We start from the raw sequence: 24,716 nt of genomic DNA on the forward strand, positions 1-24,716 counted from the left end.
TTCGTCATTCTATGTATCTGTTTTTATGCCAGTACCATACTGTTTAATGACTAAACTTGTAGTAGAGTTTGAAATCAGGAAATGTGATGCCTCCAGCTTTGTTCTTTCTCAAGATTCTTTTGTTTATTTGGGATCTTTTGTAGTTCCATGTGAATTTTAGGATTTTTTCCTATATCTATAACAACATCATTGGATTGCATTGAATCTATAGATGGGTTTGGGTAGTATGGACATTTTAACCGTATTTATCATTCTGCCCCATGACCACAGGATATCTTTCCATTTATCTGTGTCATTGTGTGGGAACAACTCAGTATTCCTGAGTTGTATCCTACCATTTAACTTGATTTTGACATTTTCTACTTAGAGACAGCCTCAGAGTCCAACGTTAGAGACTCAGTCCTACAAGACCTCCCCCTCCCCAACTTCAGACGCCAGTCACAAGTGCAAGTTGTCACCCGGGCTTCTGACCAAGTGTCTGCAGATGGGGAGTTCCAACAGCCCCCTCCTGGGGTTCAGTTAGAGCAGCTTGAGCAGCTTGCAGAACTCAGAGAAGCGTTTTATTACTAGACAACTGGTTTATTATGAATATAAAAGGATGTGACTTAGGAAGAGCCAGATGGAAGAGGTGCATCGGGCAGGTCATGCGGGAAGCTGTGTGGTATTTCCTTTCAGATTTTCCATTTCCTCATAATTCAGTCTGGGTAGGTTTTATATTTCTAGGAATTCATCCGTTTCTTCTAGGTTATCCAATTTGTTGGTGTATAGTTCATCAATATAAAGTCTCTTATGATCCTTTATATTTCTACAGTGTCAGTTGTATATCTGATCTTTCATTTATAATTTTGTTTGCGCCCTCTCTCTTTTTTGTTGGTTAAACTGGCTAAAGATTTGTTAATTTTGTTTCTCTTTTCGAAAAAAAAACCCAAAAACTCAGTTTCATTGGGTTTTTTCCCTATTGTCTTTCTAGTTTCATTTATTTCTGCTTCAATCTTTATGATCTCCTTTCTCCTGCTAACTTTGGGTTTAGTTTGTTCTTTTTCTGATTGCTTAAGGTGCAAAATAGATTGGGAACTTTCTTTTTTTGCTTTTGTTGCCTTCCATAAGTGCTAGCATGTTGTATCTTCATTTCTGTCTCAGAATACTTTCTGATTTCCTTTGGATTTCTTCTTTGACCCATCAGTTGTTCAGGAATGTGTTGTTTAATTTCCACATATTTGTGGAAATTTTTAGGTTTCCTCCTATTACTGGTTTTTAGTTTCATACCATTGTGGTTGGAAAAGATACTAGGTATGATTTTGGGCTTCTTAAATATGTTGGGGTTTATTACTGTGAGCCAACATAAGATCTATTCTGGAGAATGTCTGTGTGCACTTCTGAAGAACAGGTATTCTAGTGCTGGTGGACGGAATGTTCTGTTTATGTCTGTTAGGTCCATTTGGTCTCTAGTGTTATTCAGGTCTGCTGTTCCTTGATTAATTTTCTGTCTGGATGATCTGTCAAAGTTTCCAACTGTTACTGAATCGCTGTGTATTTCTCCCTTCAGCTGTGCCTTAGATGGTCAGGCGCTCCAGTGTTGTTCACAGCTGTTACGTCCTCCTGATGATCGGACCTCTTTATCACTGTATGGTGACCCTCTTTGTCTCTTGTAACTGATTTTGGCTGAAAGTATTTTATCTGATATAAGTACAGCCACTCCTGCTCTCTTGTGGTTACCACTGCATAGAATATTGTTTTCCATCCCTTCCCTTTTAACTTCTGTGTGTCCTTGAAGATAAAACACAGATCTCTTGTAGGCAGCATGGTGTGGTTCTGCTTCTAAGTCATTGTGTGCACTTCTCCACCGTGTCCCATCCTTTCTAACCTTTGTCTCTTTGTTTTACTGCCCAGGTGACAACATGTACAGCTGTGAACGGTGTAAAAAGTAAGTGTGTGCATTCTGGAGGCTTCTCCTCACCTTCTTGTCTGCATCTGTGGTCCACACACTTCCCCCTGGCCTTCCCCAGAGAACGCGACCCCACGGAGTGCCTGGGGTGGGAGGGGCACTTCCCTACCCCTGGCCCCCTCTCCAGGATGCTCACGTCTCCTGCTCTCTCCTCCCAGGCTACGCAACGGGGTGAAGTACTGTAAGGTCTTGCGGTTGCCGGAGGTGAGTGGGCAGCTCCCCGCCCCCTCGGCCTGCTGGGCCTTCTCCACACCATGCACAGTGCCGTGCAGGGCAGTGGCTGACCCCCTCCTAGACCCAGGAGACCTGTGGAGACTCTGCTGCTGAGTCTTGAGAGACCTCCCCACCCCCACCACCCCCCCAGCCCCGGGAGGGTCTGGCTGACCCCAGGAAGGTTCGTTGTGCAGTGTGTAACGCGGAGCCCAGTTCTTTCATCCCTCAGCACGCCTTGTGAGGGCAGGAGGCGGGTGTGGGGGCGCCGAGCTCACCCTCTGGGGTGAGGCCGAGGCAGGGCTGCTGGGAAGGCCTTTCTGAGGAAGTGGTGTCTGAGTGGGGCCTGCGGACGTAGGCAGGTGTTGGCCTGGTGGAGCGAGACCGGGGGAGGAACCGGTGGGGGAGACCTTGAAGCAGAAATGGGCCTGGCTGAGGCCTGTGGCTGCGATGAGAGGTGTGTGTGACCCAAGACACAGGTGCCGGGGTTGGCTCAGCCGGTCTGGGGGGAGCCTTGGCCGAGAAGCCTTCTACAAGTCGGCACCCACAGAGCTGGTGATTAGGGTTCTTTGGGTGGTCGGTGCGATGGGCCAGTGACAGCTTCTTGTCCAGACCAGCCCAGTGTTGGAGGACAGCCCTTCCCAGTCCTGGCGGTGCAGCCCAGTCACACCTACTACCTCTGGGGGCTGGAGGCTGGCCTGGGCCCACTCCCACCCATGGTTCTTTTTTTTTATTTTAATGGCTGTATTAAAGGCTGTTAATCTAAAATATAACCAAGTTACAAGTAGTCAGTAAGGATTTTCCATCCTTGAAAACATGTATCGAAGAAAGGGAGGCTGCTCAGACACTCAGGGTGGCCAGCTGGGGTGGGCAGCACACCCCCAGGCACGTTCTTTGATGTGTTCACACGGAGTCAAGGGCCGGACCATCAGCCGGGCCCGGCCTCCGCAAGGCTGTAGCCACTTTCTTGTAGTGACCTGGGGAGCAGGGCCTGAGTGGGTCACGCAGTGGGTTGGGTGGGGTGGGGGGGTAGGGGGGGTCCCGGAGCCCTGACTCCAGACCTCCATCAGGTGCCTGGGGTCATGGGCCCCTGGCCAGCCCACAAATGACCAGCATCTCTCCCCCCCACCCCACCTCAGATCCTGTGCATTCACCTGAAGCGCTTTAGGCACGAGGTCATGTACTCTTTCAAGATCAGCAGCCACGTGTCCTTCCCCCTCGAGGGCCTTGACCTGCGCCCCTTCCTCGCCAAGGAGTGCACGTCCCAGATCACCACCTATGACCTCCTCTCGGTCATCTGCCACCATGGCACGGCAGGCAGTGAGTCTGCGCCCGCCCCTCACCCGCCGCTGCCCAGACCCCGGCCCATCCCCCCGGGCTTCCGTCATGGCCTGAGTCTCCCCCGCAGGTGGCCACTATATCGCCTACTGCCAGAACGTGATCAACGGGCAGTGGTATGAGTTCGACGACCAGTATGTCACTGAGGTCCACGAGACGGTGGTGCAGAACGCTGAGGCCTACGTGCTCTTCTACAGGTGCGGCTCATGCAGCGTGCCGGGGCCCTGCCCAGCAACCTGCGGGCCTAGCGTCCCGCACCACCTCCACGGGACTTCACCTGGGTGCAGGCGGGGAGCCTGCGAGGGCTTTAGGCCAGGGAGGAGTGAGGATTGGGGGTTTTAGAAAGAGCCTGTTGCTCTGGCTGCTGTGGGGAAAGCCGGAAGCCCACGTAGTTGAGTTGGGTTTTCTGCAGTGGTCCTGGTGGGAGATGATGACGCTGGAACTCTGGCAGGGGTGGTGGGGCCTATGAGATGCAGAGGGTGCTGAGATGTGGAGGGCGCTGAGATGAGGTATGCTGAGATAGGGAAGGGTGCTGAGATGCAGGAGGGATGCTGAGACATGGAGTGTGCTGAGATGAGGAGGGTCCTGAGATATGGAGGGGTGCTGAGATGCGGAGGGTGCTGAGATGTAGAGGGGTGCGAAGGGGCCTGAAATGCGGGGCTTCCTGCATGGGGCGTGGCTCCCACTCCTGATCCTCCCTCGTCCCACCCCACCCCAGGAAGAGCAGCGAGGAAGCTGTGCGCGAGCGGCAACAGGTGGTGTCCCTGGCCGCCATGCGGGAGCCCAGCCTGCTGCGGTTCTATGTGTCCCGGGAGTGGCTTAACAAGTTCAACACCTTCGCCGAGCCAGGGCCCATCACCAACCACACGTTCCTCTGCTCCCACGGAGGTGAGGCGGCCTTTTTTGTGCCAGGGGTGGGGCAGGGTAGGGCTGGTAGGTCCAGCTCCCCCGCGTGCCTTCCTCCGCAGGGATCCCGCCCAACAAATATCACTACATCGACGACCTGGTGGTGATCCTGCCGCAGAACGTGTGGGAGCACCTTTACAACAGGTACGGCGCCCGCAGCGTCCTCTTCTGTCCAGGCTGGGCAGAAGAGGAGGGCCGGGGAGGGGTGCCTCCTTGATCCCACACTGTCCTCACCCCCACAGCAGAGCAGCATGGAAGCGGTTTGTGGTGGGGGTGGGGCTCCCCCTTGCAGCCGTGTCTGCCTGGGGCATCCAGCCAGACCCTCCCAGGCACAGGGGACAGAAGCCTGGCCAAAGAGAGCATGCGGTTCCCTCGCAGTCTCTTGTGGGGCTGCTGGCTGCAGGGCGGGCTGGTAGATGTCTCTCCCCACCCCGCGCCTCGCTTGGGGCCATAAACACCTGCTGCCTGGGGCCCTCCAGTTCAAGTCGCTGAAGAGCCTGTGGATCTCTCATGGAGCGGCAAGCCCCTGCCCAGGCTCGGGTCACTCTGCACGCGGCAGGCGGGCTGTGCCATCGTGGGGTGATCACATAGATGGGGAGGGAGAGGCTGCGGAGTCCCAGGTGCCCCCACTCCTTGGAGTGGCTCGACCCCACCCACTGGCAGGTCAGACGTGGCCTGTGCCCTGATGGATGGGTTAGAACCCCACCAGAGCATCCCCAGGCCCGGTGGAGAAGCCCCCCACCTGCCTGCAGAAGGACCTGCAGCCTTCCTTCGACGTTGTCCTTTAGAGTCAGGTCAGGCGGGCTTCGGCCACCGCGGCCACTGCCCAGCGGCAAGGACAAGAAGCCAGAGTGTTGAACGGTCCTCGTGAGCACACAAGCACATATTTGTGACGCCCCTGCCCTGGGGCGGCGCGCAAATGCGGGGGCAGCCCCGCCAGTCAAGTGGGGAAGGTGAGCTGAGTCAACAGGCCGTGTGCAGGGTGCTGAGGGAGCCCGAGGCCTGGGCCAGGGCCGCACTAGGAGACCTCACTTTCTGGCAGGTTCTGCTGCCTCCCCCAGCGGGGCCCTCCCCTCAGGACTCGTGTCTCTCTCTCCCGCCCTCCCGGGTGCAGGTTTGGGGGTGGCCCCGCCGTGAACCATCTGTACGTGTGCTCCATCTGCCAGGTGGAGATCGAGGCTCTGGCCAAGCGCAGGCGGGTGGAGATCGACACCTTCATCAAGGTGCGTGGGGCGGGGGAGCCGGGCAGCTGGGACGGAAGAGCCCAGTGCAGTCAGGCTCAGGTGGGAGCCTTGTTCTGTAGGAGACCAGAGGGCCAGAGGCCAGGCCAGACGGTGAAGGGGTTCACCAGAGGGAAGGGTCAGGTTTAGTAAGTTCAGGTGCCTCCGTTCAGGGGACTCCACGCAGCTATTAAAGGATGGGTGCTGCTGCTTGGGGATGGATGGTTCTTTACTGTGCCGGTGGTAGGATGTTTAGCAACTTCCCAACCTCTGCCCACTTGATGCCCGTGACAGCAAAAATGACCCCCAGATGTGGGCAGGTGTTCCCCCGGGAAAACCGGGCTCTGTGAACTGACATGGAAGGGCGCATTGAGTGAAAACAGCAAGTTGCAAGATGGGACCCAGTATGATCCCGTTTAGGAGAAAGACTCCTGCAGGTCCACCGGGGTGTGTGAGAACCGAGACCCCCGGTGCTGCTCACAGGGGTGGGACCCAGGGGCCCTCCATCATTTGTTAGTCCGGGGTTGGACGTTAGACACCCGGCTTCGTGGCTGTTAAAAAATGATATGTCCGGCTAGTTAAGGAGTGAGCAGGGGACCAGGTTCTGTTCAGTGCAGGGAGGGGAACAGCGTCTGCCGTGCGATCTCAGCTGGGTTTTTACGAAGTCACTAACGAGACTCATCCAAGTGTTAGCCGCAGTCATCGGCATGCTGGGAGCATGGCGGAGAGGGTTCTTTTCTTTGAACTCCTCTGGTGGTTTGAAACTTTCTCTGGGTGTCCGGTGTTTTGTAAGAGTCCGGGGCAGGGCCCAAGGGGGGTTGGATGTTCTCTCTGACCCTCCCCTCGGCCCCGTCCTGCCCAGCTGAACAAGGCATTCCAGGCGGAGGAGTCGCCCAGCGTCATCTACTGCATCAGCATGCAGTGGTTCCGAGAGTGGGAGGCCTTTGTCAAGGGCAAGGACAACGGTGAGTCCGGGGGACCTGGCCCGTGCCCTGCCACTCCCCGCACTGGCAGGGACTTGGGGCTTGTCCACCTCCTGGGAGTGTCCCAGGAGGCTTCGGCTGGCGCGCCTGGGTCTGAGCCTGACCCACAAGTTTTTGGTGCCTCCCTTTCCAGCGCTTGCCCTCTGCTCGGAGCACAGGTGCTCTCCCCGCCCCATGCTGGGATCAGGTCCCCGCCCCGGCCGGGCCTTCTGGTTGCAGCAGGACAGGAGCTATCTCATGCTGCCTGTTCCGCCCCTGCCCCTCTGCCCCAAGGTGACCTCGTGCCCTTCCTCCTGCCAGGCCCTATCCTCTGGGGACTCCGTGGCCCTAAGTAGTAGATGTTAGTTGTTGGATGGCTTCAGACTCTTAGGACTTGGACGCTGTGTTCTCCAGTCACAGAGGTGGAGACAGCGGGGCCATCCATTGAGACCCCGGGCTCGCTCACCTGCACGCGGCTGTCTCCCCACCCCTTGAGTCCCACCCTCGACTCCCAGACCAGGGTTTGGAGTCCAGCGGGGTCAGCAGAGCCAGGAGCCTCTGAACACTGGATGTTCATTTCACCCTTTCAAGCATAAGCGCTGGACAGGACATGGGGAAAGGAGGGGTGCCGCACTGCCATCCACATACCCCCACCCCCCACAGCGGCTTCGATTGATCAGGAACCCGGCTCCAGAGTTGCAGCCCCATCTTGGGCCCAGGCTCTCAGATGAGGGCAGTGTCCAACTGACACTGGACGTCTGTCTTCCCCCTCCACCCCTGCCCCAAGCTAGGGTCTGAAACTGGGGCCTGTGTCCTCAGAATTCCCCTCTGCCGGGTCCAGGGACACCATGAGTGCCTCCAGCTCTTAGACTCGTATAGATGAGCCTTGGGAGCCCTGAGCACCTCACCCCAAAAGACCTTGACCCTCACTCCGGGGGCCCAGCACCGCCTCTCCAGGGTCACAGGTGTGACCTCACACCTGGAGAGCGTCTCTCATCTGCTGGGAGTTGGAGGCACCCACTGGCTGGGGACTGGGTTTCTGCGCACCGCTGCAGAGGCCCAGAGGCCCTGAGCCCACGCCGTGTCTGTTGCAGAGCCCCCGGGGCCCATTGACAACAGCAGGATCGCACAGGTCAAAGGAAGCGGCCACGTCCAGCTGAAGCAGGGTGAGGCTCAGCCCTGCCCCGCCTCCTCCCAGCTGGCTGGGCGCCCCTCCTGGCTCCTGGGAGCCCCCTCTTGCCACCTCCTGGCTTCCAGCTCCTCCCAGGAGCCCCCTTCCCCCCGGTCAGGCTGCCACATCCATCCAAGTCCAGGCCCAGGACTTGAGCAGAGTGGTCGAGGTGCTTAGCCTCTGCGTGGGTGCCCCAGCCCCTCTGTTCCCTTCCCATGCCCTCTGCCCCCTCTGCCGCCTCACCTGCCTGTCCTTTTTGCATGACCCCCACCCCAGGAAATGAGGGGCTGCAGCCACAGATGTGCGCTCCGGGGGGTCCTCAGGAGATGGACTTTCCCCTGGAAAATCCCAAGATTCCCATTTACACTTTGGCACAGGAGCCCATGGTTGTCCTCCCCCGCCCCCCTTCCTTGGGGCCTGGTGCTCCCAGAGCGCCCCCCGACTGCCAAGGCGGCGGCTCCAGCGAGGGCCAGCCCAGCCTGAGCGGCAGCCCCTCGGGCCCTGCAGGAGCTGACTATGGGCAGATCTCCGAGGAGACCTGGGTGTACCTGAACAACCTCTACGGCGGTGGCCCCGAAATTGCCATCCGCCAGAGCGTGGCTCAGCTCCCGGACCCAGAGAGCTTGCACGGCGAACAGAAGATCGAAGCAGAGACCCGGGCCTTGTGACTCGGTGGGCCAGTCTGTAAGTCCCCTCCTTCCCGGGCAGAGACCCTCCCGTGTCCCCCGAGTGTTGGGGAGCGCCCTGCGTGCACACACCCCTGCCCTGAGGCTGCTCAGAAGGACCTTCTTGAGGGATGACCCAGCTGTCCCCACAGGCCCCCGCCTTTGCCCTCCGCCCTGTGGAGGGTGTGTCTGTCCCCGGAAGAGAGGCCGGCCGCTCTGGAAACTCAGATGTGTAGAGGCAAGAGAGTTGTTTTGGTTCACAGTGAGTAACGCCGAGCTCAGAAATACACCCCCTTCAGGCTTGTTGAAACGACCACGGCTCCGCAGCGTTAACTCGGGTCCCCGCTGTCATGTCGTCGTCGTCACCGAACCTGCCCTCTCGCTGGCTCGGGCCCAGCCATGGTCCCTGGAGCCCTCAAGTTGGGGGCCGTGGCCTCAGGACAGGGGGGTCGTGGAGGGGCTGCTGCTCCTCAGGCGTTGCCCACTGGCACCTGATCCAGCCCCGGGTCAGAGCCCCGAGCAGGGTGCCGCGCGCCTGGCCCTGAGGATGCCACCACCGTGGGTCCCCACGCCAATTCCTGCCGAGGCCCCGCTTCACCCCGCACCTCCCAGTCATCACAGAAGTCTCCAGAATCCTGCTCTCAGCGTTTCTCCCGTAGACTTAACAACTCTGGATTCATTGGCAGTTGGGACACGAGGGCGGGCTTGGCATTCTGTCCGTGGGGACGGTTTCCGGAGGCAACTGTTCCCCTCTCACCCTGCCTCGCCCTGCCCCGGGCATCGCCGGCCACTTGCCCCTGCCAGGGCCCCAGATGGTGCAGCAGGAGTCCCTCGCGTTCCTGGGTCTGCAGTTAATGCAGCTTCCGCAGGGGCGCTGACGCTTCTCCTCACCACACCACCGAGCACGCAGGGCCTCTGGCCCAGGGAGGGGAGGGCCTGGGCCAGCGCACACAGGCGGGTCCCAGAGGGAGTCTTGTAGATGCTGGGAGAGACCGCCGCCGGGGTGCTGGGACCCCTGAGCGCAGCAAGGTGACACGGAAGCCCCTGGACGAAAGAGCCGGGTGGAGAAGCCTGTCTCATCGGGGCCGCAGTGAATGAGGGGCGGGAAGGGGTCCTGGGACCAAAGCCCCCCATCTGCTGTGGCCTTCGGTCTCCGTAGAAGAGATGCCCACGGAACTTGGTGGCCGGCCGCCCTGGCAGAGCCCCTGAAGCTCTCACAGTGTGTCGTTCACGTCTGTGATCTCGTTGCACCCGGATCTGGTTCCTTCCACACTGAGGCAGAGCGAGATAAAAGAGCAGGCCGCTGCTGGAATCTCTGGACATTTGCCGCAGCCCTCTGGAGGTTGGCGCTGCCGCCAGCAGCCACCCCACCCTGCAGAGCCCGGCGGCCGCCTGCTGCCCGTTTTGTGACGTGGACTCCGCCGTGCAGGCTATACTCGCCCCATGTCTGCGTCCAGCGTGTGCTCAGAGCGTCCCAGTAAACACGTGCCCGCGTCTCTGCATCCTTCGCACTTAATTCTGTTCCTGGGAGGGGTGAGGGAACCCGGCTGCCGTGGGGGAGGGCCGTGGAGCCAGCGTGATGAACGTGACAAGTGACCAGATGTGGCGGAGGGCTCTGCACGGCTCCCCAAGAGGCTGCAGGAGTGGAAGAGGAGACTGCGCTGCTTTCAGCCCCTGTTGGCCTCTGTCCTTCCTTTCCTGGGACGCACCCCGGCCCCAGAGAAGGGGGGTCGGTTGTGGTTGGGGCTTGAGGCCCCCACAGCCCACAGGCCTCTTCCCCTGCTGGGGTCGCACCACGGTCTCCTTGGAGCAGTCAAGAAGCAGGGGTTCTTGCTGGACCCTTCGAGGGCTGCAGTGCCTGGGGTGGGGGTACTGTCTCCTCCCCAGCGGCTGACCTTGGCACCTCTGTCATGGCATTGTGGTTGCTCCTGTCTGGTACCAGGGGCTCCCTGACACTTAAGTGACGCTAGTGTTTTATAGCCTCTGCGGTTTGGGTTGGTTTTGTTTATGCTTTGGGGGTATCGGGGGGAGAGGAGAGCTTGAGATTTTATGTATGACTTTAAACATTTACTTGTAAAATCCCATCAGACGTCATCTGCAGAAACATCTTCGACAGCGTGATAAAACAGGCAGCAGATACCCGCCACCAGGAAGGACTCTTACAGTCCCACTGAAGTCCCTCCAGAGCCTCCGGATCGCCCCCACCTGCCCCAGCCCACCCTAGCCCGCCCCAGCCGAAGCTCTTTCCTGCATTTCCTTCAGCCTCAGTTCAGTTCAGTCACTCAGTCGTGTCTGACTCTTTGCGACCCCATGGACTGCAGCATACCAGGCGTTCCTGTCCATCACCAACTCCTGGAGTTTACTCAAACACCCGTCCATCGAGTCGGTGATGCCATCCAACCTCTCATCCTCTGTCGTCCCCTTCTTCTCCCACCTTCAGTCTTGCCCAGCATCAGGGTCTTTTCCACTGAGTCCAGTTTTTGCATCAGGTGGCCAAAGTATTGGAGTTTCAGCTTCAGCATCAGTCCTTCCAACGAATATTCAGGACTGATTTCCTTTAGGATTGACTGGTTTGATCTCCTTGCAGTCCAAGGGACTCTCAAGAGTCTTTTCCAACACCGCAGTTCAAAAGCATCAGTTCTTCGGTGCTCAGCTTTCTTTATAGTCAGCGTCACTCTTCTTTATACTTTGACCATGTGCGTGCTGTGCGTGTGTGTGTGTGTGTCTGCATGTATGTGTCTGAGTCTCATTTTAGCTTTGCTCACATTTGGATGGGGGAATCTCATGGTACAGATAGGATGACTGGCTTTTCCTGTTTAACATGGAAGATGGGACGGGGAAAGTTTTGTTTGGAGGGTTGAGTCATCTGGAGGCTTGGAGACATTGATTTGTTGTAGGTACCACAGGAGGGCGGGGCTTCCCAAGTGGCACTAGAGGTAAAGAACCCACCTGCCAGTGCAGAAGATGTTAGAGATGCAGGTTCGATCCCTGGGTCAGGAAGATCCCCTGGAGGAGGGCATGGCAACCCACTCCAGTGTTCTTGCCTGGAGAATCCCATGGACAGAGGAGCCTGGTGGGCTATGGTCTACAGGGTTGCAAAGAGTCGGACACGACTGAAGCGACTTATCAGACACATAGGAGGATGAAAGGGAGATATAGGTACCAGTTGGCCTTAAGATGTTTCCTCTGTGTTTTCCCTTGAAATACCAGGCTGGGCCACACTGAGATAGAGTGTGAAGGCAGATCTGGAGGGTATGGTTGGTGAACTTGGTTCACAGACGAGTGGAGATGGGCAGCGCTGGGCAGCAGAGGAAGTCGCCTCTGTCTTCTGTCTCCCGCACGCCATCCTGTGGCCTGGCTCCTCCCTCCAGGCTGGCCAGGCCTTGCTCCAGCGGCACCTTTTAGAGCCAACAGCCGCCTGGCAGGCCGGGGAGTCCCTGTGTCTGCAGGCCTTTCCACCTGTCTGTGCTTCTGCTCACAGAGCTTCATCAGAAAATACATGGTAAGGTGCAGCCATCCCCCAAGTGTAGCTTCCTTACCTTTCTCCTAGTCGGAATTCCATGCAAACTGTAAATTATCCTGCGAGTCTTGCCCAAACCACATTTTGAGTCCCTGAGAGCCTCGGGGAAGGAAGTGGTGTTTTCGGAACCATACCTTCCTCTGGCTCTCTTCACTACGACACCTGTATCTGTCCACGGCTGACAGGCTTGTTGGTCAAAGCAAAGGCACAAGATGCAGAAGAAATTAATGCCTTTAGGAAAAGCTCCTAAAGAGAGCCATCTGCATTTTGGACAAAGCGTGTCCAGGAAGGCTGCCCCCAGGATGTATATGTTCTGATGCAGCCTCCAGGCCTTCTTTGGACCAGACACAAGCACGCAGCCCTGATGAGGGCCGTCTGGAGAGCCGGCACTGCAGGCAGGGCTCTCGGCCTGGCCTGGTGGGAGGATGTACACCCACGCGGGTCATGAGGCTCCTGGGGCAGAAAGCGCAGCACCCAGGGGATTCTCCCCTCCCCGGTTGCTTCCGGGGCCCAACAGAGGAAAATGAGGAAATCCCCGTGTCCTCCGGCAGCTTTTGGCCCCCAGGCTCTGAGGACAAAGCCACATGGGGGCGGTTCTGTTTCTGCTCCCATCTCCAGCTCATGGGAGGCCACATAAGTAAACACCACTCGTTCTACCATCTGGACAGAGACAGAGTGTTAGGTCCGAACACGTGCAGCTGTGGAGAAATGACTCCTGACCCCAAGAGGCTGCTGAGTGCCATTCTGCAGACTTTGCACTTTAATCCTGGGTCTCAAAGGGTGCGGCAACAAGGCTTATGCCTCCCCTTCTCAGAAAAGGCCACAGAGGCCAGGGAGGACGAGGAGAGGCCTACTCTAAGCCAGGCGGGCAGAGCCAGGGTCTGGACTTCCTCATTGCCCAGGACACACAGAGACGTTAACCCCCACGCAGCGGCTGGGCCTGCTGCTGGTCACCATCCAGGCCTCCTGCTCCTTCCCTCACTCACACCTGCACCTGCATCCATTTCTTTTGCTGTCCTGTGGATCGCACAATCCAGAGATCTCTTTCGCTTTAAGTTTAAAAGGGAGGGCATCCTGGAACCACCCCTCCTTGCCTCTGCCCACTTCCATTTCCGGTCTGGTCGCGCTCCTGGGGACCCTCGTCCTTCCCTCCTCGCAGGCCGGCTTCTCTGCCACTAGGGGTCGCGCGGGCGCCTCTGCGCAGCGGCGGGCGGGGGCGGGGCCGGCCGCCGGGGGCGGGGAGGGACGGAGAGGGGCGGGGCCTGGCCGGGGCGGAGGCTGCGATTCCCGGACCCACCCGAGGAGCCTGACCGATGGGTCTGAGTCAGGGCTTTCTGCGCTACCGAGGCTGCTTTCGGGAGCGCACCAGAAAACCAACGGCCCGCCCCTCCTACTACGTCACCGCCCCTGGTTTCCGACCCCACAGGGGCGGGAGGTGGGTCGCAGAAGGTTCAAGTGTCATCTCCCCAAATGCTTGAACCAAGTAGCTGCATAAAGATGGGCCTAGCTGGGCGGCGGGCGGTTCAGTGTTTCAGACCTGCGCGCCCAAAGTGAGGTCACAGAGCTCCCAGCCCTGAATTCTGGCGAGGGATCAGAATAACACCATCACGGAGACTGGAGTGAGCTCCCGGTCAGAACTGACATCTAAGCTGCAGCTGTGGCGTCGACCGAGTGCTTTCTTGCCGGCCTCCTGTCCTCACCCCACTACCCCGGAACCGGAGGCCAGAGAGGTGGCGACAGGCGCCCCAGGCTGACCCAGCTCCCAGCTCCTCGGTGCTGGCCGGTCCGGCCGGCGGGAGCGGTGGGGGTGGGGGTGCGGGGAAGGGGGCTGGCGGTTAGGGTGGAGAGGGCGATTCTAAGTGAGACAGGTGGAGACATTCTGCCTCTTACAGACTGCTAGAGACTATTCCCCAAATATGAGAAAAGTCCAGAAAGAACGTGCTGGCAACATTCTTCCCATACTAGCCTTTTGCCAACAACCTGGACCAGAGGGCCTCGGCAGGACAGTCATAGGCCGCCTTGTTCCCTTGACTACCCTGTCTCTTGCCCGAGAACCCTGCCTTGGCTCTCTGACACTATCCTCCCCAGCACAGAAGACATCAGCCTTTGCTGAGAACTTGGCGAAGCCCTTGCTTGAAAGGCCGAACACATGTGTCCGTAGGAGGAGCTGAGGCCACAGAGAGGCCTGGCCTCTCATTGGTGGCCTCCCCTCCCACCCCCTCAGCAAGTGAGTGGCACTTGGCATTAGCTAGGGCGCCCTGCTCACTTAATATTTCACTCCCTCACCAACTGTTTTCCTAACTTGGCTCTAAAGAGCCTTAAGAAACAAAGAGGTCTGGGCATGAACCAGTCTCCCCCTGACAAAACCCGGAGTGAGACTGTCGGCGCTGGATATGGAAAGGGCCGGCGGGCGCAGGCACAAGGCCCTCGCTCTTAAACATGGCACGCTGTCCTCAGCTCCACACAAGCCAGTGATTATTCCAGCCAAGCTGCCAAGAAGAGGATGGGCTTGAGCACTCGTGACACAGACCACGAATGAAATGCAAACCTGCTGCAATTTCACGGCTCCTTCCATCCCCCCCGCCCCCGAGTCAGTAGGGTCCCCAAAACCCCAGTGTAGCTGCTAGCCAAATTTGCATGCAAAATGTCCTGGACTGAAGGAGCCTCCCCAGATCTCTGCACTGAGTCGACCTGAACCCAGCATCACCGAGGTCTCTGACAGCTTTTCCCTAGTGGCCAGGGTGGAATTTCTAGCTGGCTGGGTCTGAGGCCCCTCTCCAGGCAGATGGCGCCGGGACTTGTGTCCAGTTTACACCGTAAATCAATGACCTGATCAGAGCTCAGCCTCCAGCCCAGGGGACTCTGATTGCTTCCAAGACTGGGGTCACCTCTTTGCGCAACAAAGCAGTCCTGTGATACCGTGCCAGAAGTTACACTTTTATTTAACATTTAGAGGATTAACATATAGTTACAAGGTCAATATAAGCCTTCCAATGGAAGCACTTTATTTGGTTTAATTCCATCTCTAGAGACAAACGGGCAATTCCAGAACCTTTACAATGGCAGTGGGCCGTTACAACACTGAAACGCCTCCAAAGTTTAGAATTAGTGCAACACACACTGATAAACCACGAAGTTTAAAGGTGCTGGACACCAGGTTAAAATAGAATTCTGGGTCACTTTTTAAAGTTTCTTTTTTTTTTCTTTTGATGATATAAGCACAGGAGGCAGAGCCATTAGGAAGTATGAAATTGAGTTTTCTGGAAAAATACTTAGCATCCACATAACCTTTTCATGTTCAGTAAACTTTTCCCCAGCAATTATAGATGTTACCAAAAGGAACTGAGGCCTCTGTACTAACCGCTGGAGAGACAGACTCCTCAAACCCCAAAGCTTCAGGGTGTTCATGATAAAAGCCCAAAGGAAAATACCATCCCAGCTTACCATGCCTTTTTATTCTTTCCTGTCCTGCAAAGGAAAAATTGGGTAAACGACAAGTTCCTCACTTTCTGTTTTTAAGTTCTTTTCAGAGTACGTTCTTTAAAAATGAGTCATTCTTACGGCATAACAATATTCTAGCATCGGTGGAGAAATGATGGTCAGTGGATACGAGGGAAGGCTGAGAAAGCACACGGCAGGGTCCACGTTTCTACTCTATGTGAACTGCTCATAATAATAGACGATTTCACAGTAGGATTCCCAGAGTAAATGATAAATCTCAACTAGCCTAGAATAACTTATTTCCTTGACTAAGCCCCAGCTGGTACAGCACTCTCCTTTCCCCGTAGCCACACAGACTGGCAGAGAAGCAAACAGCAAGGTGAACATTGAAAAGCACTTCTTATCCATTCTTTTTTGGACGCAGGTGGTACAGAGAAAAAGAAAGGCACAGGGAATACAAGAGGATACCAGCATAGTCCATATTAGGTTAAACAGACATTTAAAAGAACAAATTACTGCAGCTTATACCTTTCCCCCTAACTCGGAAGAAGTTATTCTACCCTGACCCCTAATATGAAAGATGCAATGCACATGCATTCCCAAGGCTCTAGAATCCAATTTTTTTTTTCTTTAAAAAAAAAAAAAATTAGCATCCTTGTGGAGTGGAGAGTGGTCAGCTTGACTTGGTGAAATTCAGAAGTTCCTGGAGATGCCTGGTCACCTGGCTGATGGACCAACCCTTTGTGGGGCCGCTGGGGCTGCATGTAGGAACCACGCGCCTGCTGGTTTGCAGGGACGCGGGTGAAGCCCAGACTCTTCCTGTCCTTTGGCATCCTGGCTTTGCCGTCATCTGCCAAGACAGTCCTCTCGCGAGCCTGAGAAGCCTGGGACAATGGGGCTTAACAGAGGGGCCCCCAGACGCCCACAGCTGCAGAGGCTCACTCTGGGGAGGAAGGAGTGAGAGGGGCCCAACGCCTGCTCCGACCTGAAGCCACTTCCTCTTCCCCTGCTCACACTTGGTGTTTGTTCCCCCGTGGTTTCCTGTCACCCAAGGTTGACTGAGCAGCTTTGAGGCTGTGTGGTCAACCCTGGTTTGCTGAGAAGAACCATTTTCCTACTCCTGAACCAAGACCCAGCCTCAGGACCCATCTCCTCTCTGTACCGGTCCCTTCAGCTCCTGTCAGATTTCCTTGTCTTAGATTCAAAAGTGTGGCAAAGCAGTGAGGAGGCCCAAGATGACCGTCTAGTCACCAAAAGCCGAGCAACAGGAAAGATGCCTGATGGCACCCTGGGGCTTCTGACGGGATCCTTGTTCACAGAAACCCACAGTCCAGGATTTCTCTTGACTGTTTTGCACCAGGTAAGTAGAGAAGCTATGCTGCTCTAAGGCATGAGCGGCCCACTGGGTACGGGACCTCGTGTCTTCCTCAAAGATTCATGAGAGGAAGGAGATTTAGCGCAAAAAACAAAGTCGATTAACTCTGCGTGGCCTGGAGAGCACACGGTAAAATGTGGAAGCTGCAGCCACAGGGTCACTTGACGGACCACGAGAAGCACAGGGGCTTTGGTGATGACGGCACTGGGGTCCTCAGATGCGGACCTTGGAATTCACAGAAAGGGGAGGCGTCCTCTGGCCATGAGCTAACGCTGAGGCGAGACGCTCATTCACGACCCGCAGTCCTCATTGATGGGTGGCCAACGGGGCGAAGGTGGGCTGGGACCTTCCTCGACCCCATGAAAAGGGAGGGGACACAGGCAAGACAGCGGGACTGGCCCAAGAGCTGGAATTTGACTTTCGGTGTGGACTTTTCTAGGCCACTGAAGACAGGACCGCAAACAAAAACGTGTGTGTGTGTGTGTCCACCACCGACACTCAAGCCGTGAAACATTTCAAGGGCCGATTGTTTAGTACCTGGGGAGGGCCCATACTCAGGAAAGGACCACTGAATACCCAATGGACTTGGGAAAAGATGAGTATTTTCTAACGTAAGGGACACATCAGTGACTTTTGGGCACCCAGTCCACCGGGCGCAAGCCTGACCCTCCTCGCCCAGATTCGGTTCGTCTCACCGGGAGACCAGTGGCAAAGTTTTCACGGAAAGGCACAGTGTGAATCGTGGACGGGCCGGGTTTGCGCCAGGTGGACCGAGGTCGCGGGACAGGGACAGCCCTCCCCCTGCCAAGAGGCGGCCAGACTGGGCCAGGGCGGAGCCGGGCTCCGAGGAACATGCTGTGAAAAGGAAAGAAAAGAAGAAAGCGAGCAGCTGCAGGTGGGGATGGATGTCAACTTCAGGCTGAGGGGCCCAGGGCCACACAGCAGCCCAGGCCCAGGGCGTTGGCGGGCGCCCAGGCCTGTGGAGACAGGCAGACCGAAGGGTTTCTCCTGGGAAGGCTCCCCGAGGCTCTGGCTCCCGGAACCACCTTTAGCAATCTACAACACAAAAGACAGAGAAAGAAAAAGGCAGTTAGAGTGGAGGGCTGGCAGGTCAGGGGCGGGCACTCCGCTTTTCAGGCAGACTGCTCCGCCCTGGGGAGGGCGAGGGGAGGGGGCATTTTTAGAGCACTTGGTTACCGCAGGGCACGTCTGAGATAAGGAACTTTCACGGTTTTATCTGCAGTCAGAGCAGCTAGCCTTTCCTTCAGGGGTAAGAGAAAGCACCCAGGAGACGGTGCACCCCTGCATGCCCCCAACTCATCTTTCCCATCAATCAAGTTCTGAGACAAAGAAAGAAACCAGCTTCCCAGAAAGATGTCAGGAGCCCAAGGACCCGGTTCTCTCTGTGACCGACACTCTGGGTTCCTTGGCAGTAAAAGGCAGCATCTTTGGTGAAAAGGAAAACCTACTGCTTGGCAATAAACAGTGAAAGTTCTTCATCTGGGGGACAGAAGAGAAAGGAGAGGCAGACTCCCGAAGCCCATAGGTGCAAACAAGGTGAGAAATAGAGAAAGTGTCATCATTTAACAAGGGGGAAAGGGCAGAGTTTTTCTTTTTTTAAAAAAGCATTTGGCTAGAAATCTCCCCATTATTGAAGACGAGAGGGTTAAATGCTTGGATTACACAGAATTTCTCGGAGAGGTGAAAAATCATTTAAAATACACAACACTGAGAAAAATATAACGTTTATTAGAGAGGCAGATACGAGGGTACAACTACAAGGTCACACAGATTCTTTTCTCGGAAGATAAGGAGGAGAGAGGAAACAGTCATGTTGGTCGTATTCAAACAAAACTTACTCAGAACCCAAGTGTCTACAATAAACTCAAGTGCGGATCAGCCGGCAGGGGACCTAGCTACCAGTGTAACCGTCCTTCCGGCTTCCCCAGCGGTTACAAAAACAAAAAGGTCATTAGGCAGCAGAATCACCAATAAAACAAACAAATAAAAGAGTAAAACGTTAAAACAACGAATTCAAGTAATCCTTTTAGTTTTTCTATTGCAGTATATACAAATAGATTGGGGGGGGGGGAGGTTATGGACATATTTCACAGAGAGCAATTAAAAAAAAAAAAAAACAGAACAAAACAGAACCATAAAGGAGGACAGTCACAATTCAGTTGGCCAATGGAACTCACTCTAGTCTAACTATTTTGGCAGCTACTAAAGAGTCACTTGGTAGACACACACACACACAAAAGTGCGCCGGCATTACTGACAGTAAGACAACTCCTCTTGAGTCGCAGGCATCGGAAAGCAGCAGCCCCACCCGGCTGGGATGGGCTTGAAGGGAGGGCAGTGTTTGTGGGGCAGGCTGAACAGACTTATGAACAAGGTAGGGGAAGGAAAGATTCTACATCCATTATTAGCTTCTAAGTGCCTCTCTACATAAAAGGAGAAAACTTTATATGCAAGCTGAGGCTTTGCTACTTTTGACAGATTAACTGTTAGAAGAACACAAAGTGTGCTTTGGGGGTGGAAATGGAAATTCCTGACTCTTTGGGAATTGTTTTAAGACTTCTGCTAATTCTTTGCACACTGACTTAGATGGACCTGAAACTAAAAAAGCATCTTCTGCCGTTGAGTCACTAGGACCCAGATTTATCTGGTTGAAGGTACTGAGGCATACAAGCTAAAATAATGATCATAATTTATGTGCCCAAATCGCCCCACCCATATCCAAAAGACAGTTGAGCTATTTCCTGAATTAGGTTTGCACAGCTCTAAAGAGGAGGGGAATAAAAGCAAAACGAGCAAACAAATAAATCAAAAATCAACCGACTTCATGGCATGCCATACTTTTCAAGTCAGGCTTTAAAAAGCCTAATATTGCCTTGCCTCATTTTAAGACTTTTTTTTCAGTGCCTAGTTTGTTTTCTCCAATACTTCAGTCTGGAAATGAGTTCATCCTGGGTTTTAACGTCTTAGGTATTTACTTGGTTACATGCCCAAGGCTGTGACCATCTACTGTTCATGAAATCCCCATGGGTTAAGGGCCAACTGATTTTCTTTGCTGTGGTACGGATGAAATGATTCTCCTGAGAGATCTGGGGTCAGGATGGGTGGCTTTATTGGTATTACGGCAGCAAAGGTATAATAATGCAAAAGAAATTTAAATGACAAAATTATACTAAAAAAACAAAATCAGGCTGGCCAGTGTCAGTTTCCTGTTTTTGGTACTGGATCACAATTATGTCAGATGTAACCACTTGGGGAAGCTGGATAAAGGGGATCTCTCTACTATCTTTGCAACTTCCTGACAATCTGTGATTATTTAAAAATGAAAAGTGTTTTAAAAATCAGGCAGTCATTAGGTAAAGGTTACTACATTCCATTTTGGTGGCCCTTAAGGTGTTAGCCGTTCAGTCGTGTCTGACTCTGCGATCCCATGGACAATAGTCGCCAGGCTCCTTTGTCCATGGGGATTCTCCAGGCAAGAATAATGGAGTGGCCCCTGGGAAATGTAAAAGAACTTTCTTCTAGAATCTGCCACAGGCACCCATAACTCCTGCCAGGTCCTAGACCCCATAATGCATTGCTGTCGGTTTTAAAATCAAATTTAAATCGACCTGACTTTCTAAAAGGAGTCCACAGTGTAGAAGCAAGGAGCTGATTTCCTATTTAAAAGTAGGAAGGACATGAATAAATAATTTTCAAAGCCAAAGAAAAAGAGAATCTCAATCCTATACCTTTACTCTGACTCATTTTTAGCTGGTTCTCTGTGAACTCAGGCAAGACTCTAGACATGAGCACAACCATTGGGCATGTCCCGTTTCACTACCTGGCTTGCTGATTTAAAAATGCAAATCCCCATGTGACCCAGATTCCTTTAAGATGGTGAAATGCTTCATTATATAATTAACCACTTTATGGTTATTACATAAAAGGATCTAGAAGTTCTAAAACGATTTTCAGTAAATATACACTTTGGGTCTTAATGATGCCAATGATTAAAACACAAACCAAAAGAACCTTAAAAAGTGATGTGCTGGGTTCTGTGTGTTGCTTACAAGGGTCTATTCACAGCCCCACCTGGGCACAAAAAACCTCCAACAGAACAGAATGAGGAGAGTTGTTTTTACGTAATTTATCTAAACAGCTCTAACACATCTGATCAACTCTGTCAACTGGCAAAAGACAGATCAGTAGTCATATGTGAAAATCAACTGGTTGAAAGACCAAAGTTTTCCATAATTCAATTGGTTGTTTAGGATCATATTGACATAACCGGATAACACGGTGCTCTAACAATGATCTTAAACATGTTTAAGGAAATATACACACTTGTGGTACCAACATCATTCTTTACTTACGCTATTCTTTATTGATGACTTCCTCCAAAATGAACAACTGTAAAACTTAACAAACTAGCACAGTTCAGTTTATGAAGTTACAAACTGTAACATTCTAATGTGGTTCACTTTCTGGCAGATACTAGATATTAATGAGAGCTGAAGTCTTCCGCACCCCTAGGACGCGCATGGGCTTTTAGATTCAGAAATACGAATCAGAAGCTAGAAGGCAACTTTTTGGTTATCTACAGTCGCTGCCCCAAGAAGAAATGTTTATCAGATTTCAAAGGACACAGTTGTAAATTGGCAGTTGGCAGCTTTCCACGGAAAATGTCATGAGCAAGTAACACTGGATTATCATCAAAACCAGCCCAGGAAATTCAGGTCTAAGATGCCTGAACATCCACTTTGTGCCTAAAAGAAACACGCACGGTGATGCTCCCCATCCAGTCTTTTGAAGAACTGCCTGTAACAGTCATGATTGTGGGGAGAAACAACTCCAATTTTAAAGTTTTGGGTTTTTTTTTTTAAGTTGTATTAAATATAAGTCTTAGCACCTTTGGCATTTTTGTCCAAATAGACTTCGACGTAGGAAGTGGGAACATAACCCTCTTCATCTTCATTTCTCCGAATTCGGGTCCACCCGTCGCCCTTGTCTTCCTCTATTACGTACAGTGTCTCTCCTTCAACTACTGAAATGGTTCCTTCATTCTGACCTGAAAAAGCAAAGTCAGAGTAGTTTAGGTTTCTTGTCAAATCCGGGTTTGGAGCAGATGGCGAGTCTTGCAGTGAAACAACTGGAGAAAAGACTCTCCTCCCATCCAGCAGCTGCCAGGTCCTCACCCTGCATCTCTAGGACCCTTCTCCAATCCCCCGTGGGAGCCCTCTGTCTCCTGCCTCCCAGAACAGGAGGTATCTCCCCCAGAGGAAATCTTAGGTCCTCTTCTCTACCCTCCCCTGAGGTGCTCCTTTGGCATCAACGACACCTCTTTACACAGCACCCCCACTTTTCTTTCTCCCGTTCTGGTTCTTATCTGAGGCGAAGGTGCCACCATGCCTTCTCTCCGAAGCCCATTTCCACCCTGATGGGGCCTGGGCACCTGGGACACAATTGGGGTGAATCTGGACTCACTGTTTTGCCTCCCAAACTAGATCCTCCTCCCACTTTCCCATCTCAGCGGACATCTCCGTCGTCCCAGGAGCGCAGCTTCAGGGATCAGCTGCGGATTCCTCCCCACTTTGTTTCCAACTTCCAATCAGCCGCGCATCTGAGCGTTTTATTGGCTGCAGCATCTCTGCGTCCATCTGTCTCCTAATCAAGGCCCCCAACACCATTCACTAGGGTAATTTCAAAAGACTAGTCACCACTGCCCAAGCAGTGTCCCGAAAGGCAGACTGCTTAGGGGGCTGTTAATAGCAGTAACTGTGGACACAGGGGGAGAGGGATGGTGTGGACCTGAAGTCACACTGGGAGCACTGAACCCGGGGCTTCTCTTCTTTGCCATGTCACAATGAACATTTAGTTTATCAAAGGCTCTGAAAGTCCTACAGTAAAGGGGATTTCCTGGCAGTCCAGTGGTTAGGACCCTGCACTTCCACTGCAGGGGGCATGGGTTTGATCGCTGATCGGAGAACTCAGATCCTGCGAGTCAAAGAGGCAAGGATAAAAGAAAAAAAGTCTTACAGCAAAGAAGTTCACTCATCCCAGGGTTTCTGAAAACTATCTGAGCTCTGATTGCTTCTTTCGCAGCATCCTAACCAGCATCCCGCAGGACGCTGTTTCAAGGCTCATCAGTTTGGGAACCATGAGGTTAGGCTTCCTAAGCATTTGCCCTGTCTTCTAACTGATCGCGCACATATGACGACAATAAATGTCTAAGGTACAGCTCTGCTTGTGTCAACAACCTGCTCAAATACTTTCTGGAGGGCCTGATGTTTGCCAGATAAGAGCCAAGTGTTTCTCTTACCCGTCCCCCACACTGGCCCCAGCGCCCTCCTCGTCTTATATTCCACTATTGCCCCTAAGACATCTGAGCTCCAGGCACACAAACCCCATGCCTTCCTGCTCCATGTTTGGCAGTGCCTCTGACACCCTGCAGCATGGACAGTTCAGTGGATAAGAATCCACCTGCCAATGCAGGGGACACGGGTTTGATCCCTAGTCCGGGAAGATTTCACATGCCACAGAGGGGCTAGGCTTGTATGCCACAACTATTGAGCCTGTGCTCTAGAGCCCAAGAGGCACAACTGCTGAAGCTCGTGCCCTCTAGAACCAGTGCCCCACAAGAGAAGCCACTGCAGCGAGAAGCCCTTGCACCGCAACAAGAGAGGAGCCCCCGCTCGCCGCAACTAGAGTAAGCCTGTGAGCAGCTATGACGACCCAGCACAGCCAAGAATAAAAATAAATCAGTCCCCTCAGGCAAGGGATCATATCCTCGTGTGGACCCCCCCCCCGCCATCACTCCATCCCTCTCTTCTATAGAACCCTCCTCTATGTGTGTCTGCTTTATTTCCTCCCAGGGCGGATGCCAGACCATGCCACCTGCCTCCCACCCTTTCAGGGGTCTTTGCAAGACAGGAGTTCCATAAGTATTGAAGGCGTGGATGAAATAATCATCATTCCATACCATCTGCTGAGATTAAGCTCACCGAAAGTTGGTCAATAGTCCGGACCCAAAGGCAAAATATACAGCCATCAACCAGAAAGAAATCAGAATCACAGATACTACGTGCAGAATGAAAGAGTCCTGAGAGGAAGGTTCTGAAGGCTTCAAAAGAAAGTCTGACCACAGAAAGAGAAGAGGGACGCAGACAGTCGGTGTTACCTTCAAACGTGTAGAGGGCTTTACATGTCCCTATGGCAGGGAGGGGCTCCTCGTCATCAAATTCGTCATCGAAGTCTGTGGCCAGCACTTTGACCTCACTCTCCTGACTCTGTTCCTCTGTGTAACTGCCATCGGGGCTGCTCAAGAAAGCAAAACACACAGCAACTATAGCAACTGACCCCAGCGAGGGCTCGAGGGCAGCCCCCGTGACAGCCAAGTGCTTGCAACTCTGGAGCGTTGTAACCAGGGACCCCCCGCACCCCACAGGCTCCAGCAGCATCCACGGGGCATCAGACAGCTGCACTGTGGGAAGAACCACAGGCCAGTCATCACAGACTCATGGGACCCAACAAGGACCTCGTGCTCATCTCTGATTTCAGAATTGGGCAGTAAATACAAAGCCCCCCCCAAAAAACAACCCCAAAACCCCAAGCAGGCGCTGTACAGATACTGTACCTCTCCCGATCCTGCGCGCAGTTGTTGACCGAGGGGGCATTCTGCGTCTCATACATCCCACTCTGCCGACGGGCCTGGTCGCTGCGGGCTGGGAGTCGGCCTTCGACCTCAGCCAGCCAGGCCTGCAAACAGAAATCAGGAAAGACTCTGGTCTGAGCTCAGCTGAGGGCCTGAGCAAGCAGGGTTCAGGCCCCAAATCTGAGCTGCTGGCTGGTCCCTGAAGCCGGCTGGAGAAGGGCCCCGTGGCGGGGGTGAGGAGCCTCCAGCCTGCTTGCCGTGACTGTATAAACATGCGTGAAGGCAAAGCTGGAGGCGTGCAAGCAGACTTTC

General features: G+C 53.9%; 2 protein-coding genes across 25 annotated transcripts in view; one reads left to right on the top strand and one right to left on the bottom strand.

The window, feature by feature from the left end:
* USP20 (ubiquitin specific peptidase 20) overlaps positions 1 to 9,919 on the top strand; it is a 42,003-nt gene extending 32,084 nt beyond the window's left edge. For 2 of the 3 annotated variants that reach the window (XM_043469817.1, XM_043469818.1), the window contains exons 16-26: positions 1,891 to 1,924; positions 2,104 to 2,149; positions 3,295 to 3,475; positions 3,564 to 3,690; positions 4,212 to 4,381; positions 4,462 to 4,543; positions 5,514 to 5,622; positions 6,482 to 6,584; positions 7,676 to 7,747; positions 8,260 to 8,436; positions 8,570 to 9,919. In XM_043469817.1, coding sequence (XP_043325752.1) covers positions 1,891 to 1,924; positions 2,104 to 2,149; positions 3,295 to 3,475; positions 3,564 to 3,690; positions 4,212 to 4,381; positions 4,462 to 4,543; positions 5,514 to 5,622; positions 6,482 to 6,584; positions 7,676 to 7,747; positions 8,260 to 8,420 — 1,085 coding nt within the window. In that variant the 3' untranslated portion in view covers positions 8,421 to 8,436; positions 8,570 to 9,919. The remainder of the gene's footprint in view (positions 1 to 1,890; positions 1,925 to 2,103; positions 2,150 to 3,294; positions 3,476 to 3,563; positions 3,691 to 4,211; positions 4,382 to 4,461; positions 4,544 to 5,513; positions 5,623 to 6,481; positions 6,585 to 7,675; positions 7,748 to 8,259; positions 8,437 to 8,569) is intronic. The other variant, XM_043469819.1, reaches the window with a different exon arrangement.
* Positions 9,920 to 14,853: 4,934 nt separating this feature from the next.
* Positions 14,854 to 24,716, bottom strand: part of FNBP1 (formin binding protein 1) — a 133,480-nt gene continuing 123,617 nt past the window's right edge. For 10 of the 22 annotated variants that reach the window (XM_043469841.1, XM_043469839.1, XM_043469837.1 and 7 more), the window contains 3 exons: positions 24,387 to 24,508; positions 23,931 to 24,070; positions 18,483 to 21,821 (listed from right to left, as the gene is read on the bottom strand). In XM_043469841.1, coding sequence (XP_043325776.1) covers positions 21,643 to 21,821; positions 23,931 to 24,070; positions 24,387 to 24,508 — 441 coding nt within the window. In that variant the 3' untranslated portion in view covers positions 18,483 to 21,642. Of the gene's footprint in view, positions 17,810 to 18,482; positions 21,822 to 23,930; positions 24,071 to 24,386; positions 24,509 to 24,716 lie in introns of those variants that run through there. The other 12 variants (XM_043469843.1, XM_043469840.1, XM_043469838.1 and 9 more) reach the window with 3 other exon arrangements.

Source organism: Cervus canadensis, chromosome 5 (assembly GCF_019320065.1).
Source record: "Cervus canadensis isolate Bull #8, Minnesota chromosome 5, ASM1932006v1, whole genome shotgun sequence".
Taxonomy (NCBI): domain Eukaryota; kingdom Metazoa; phylum Chordata; class Mammalia; order Artiodactyla; family Cervidae; genus Cervus; species Cervus canadensis.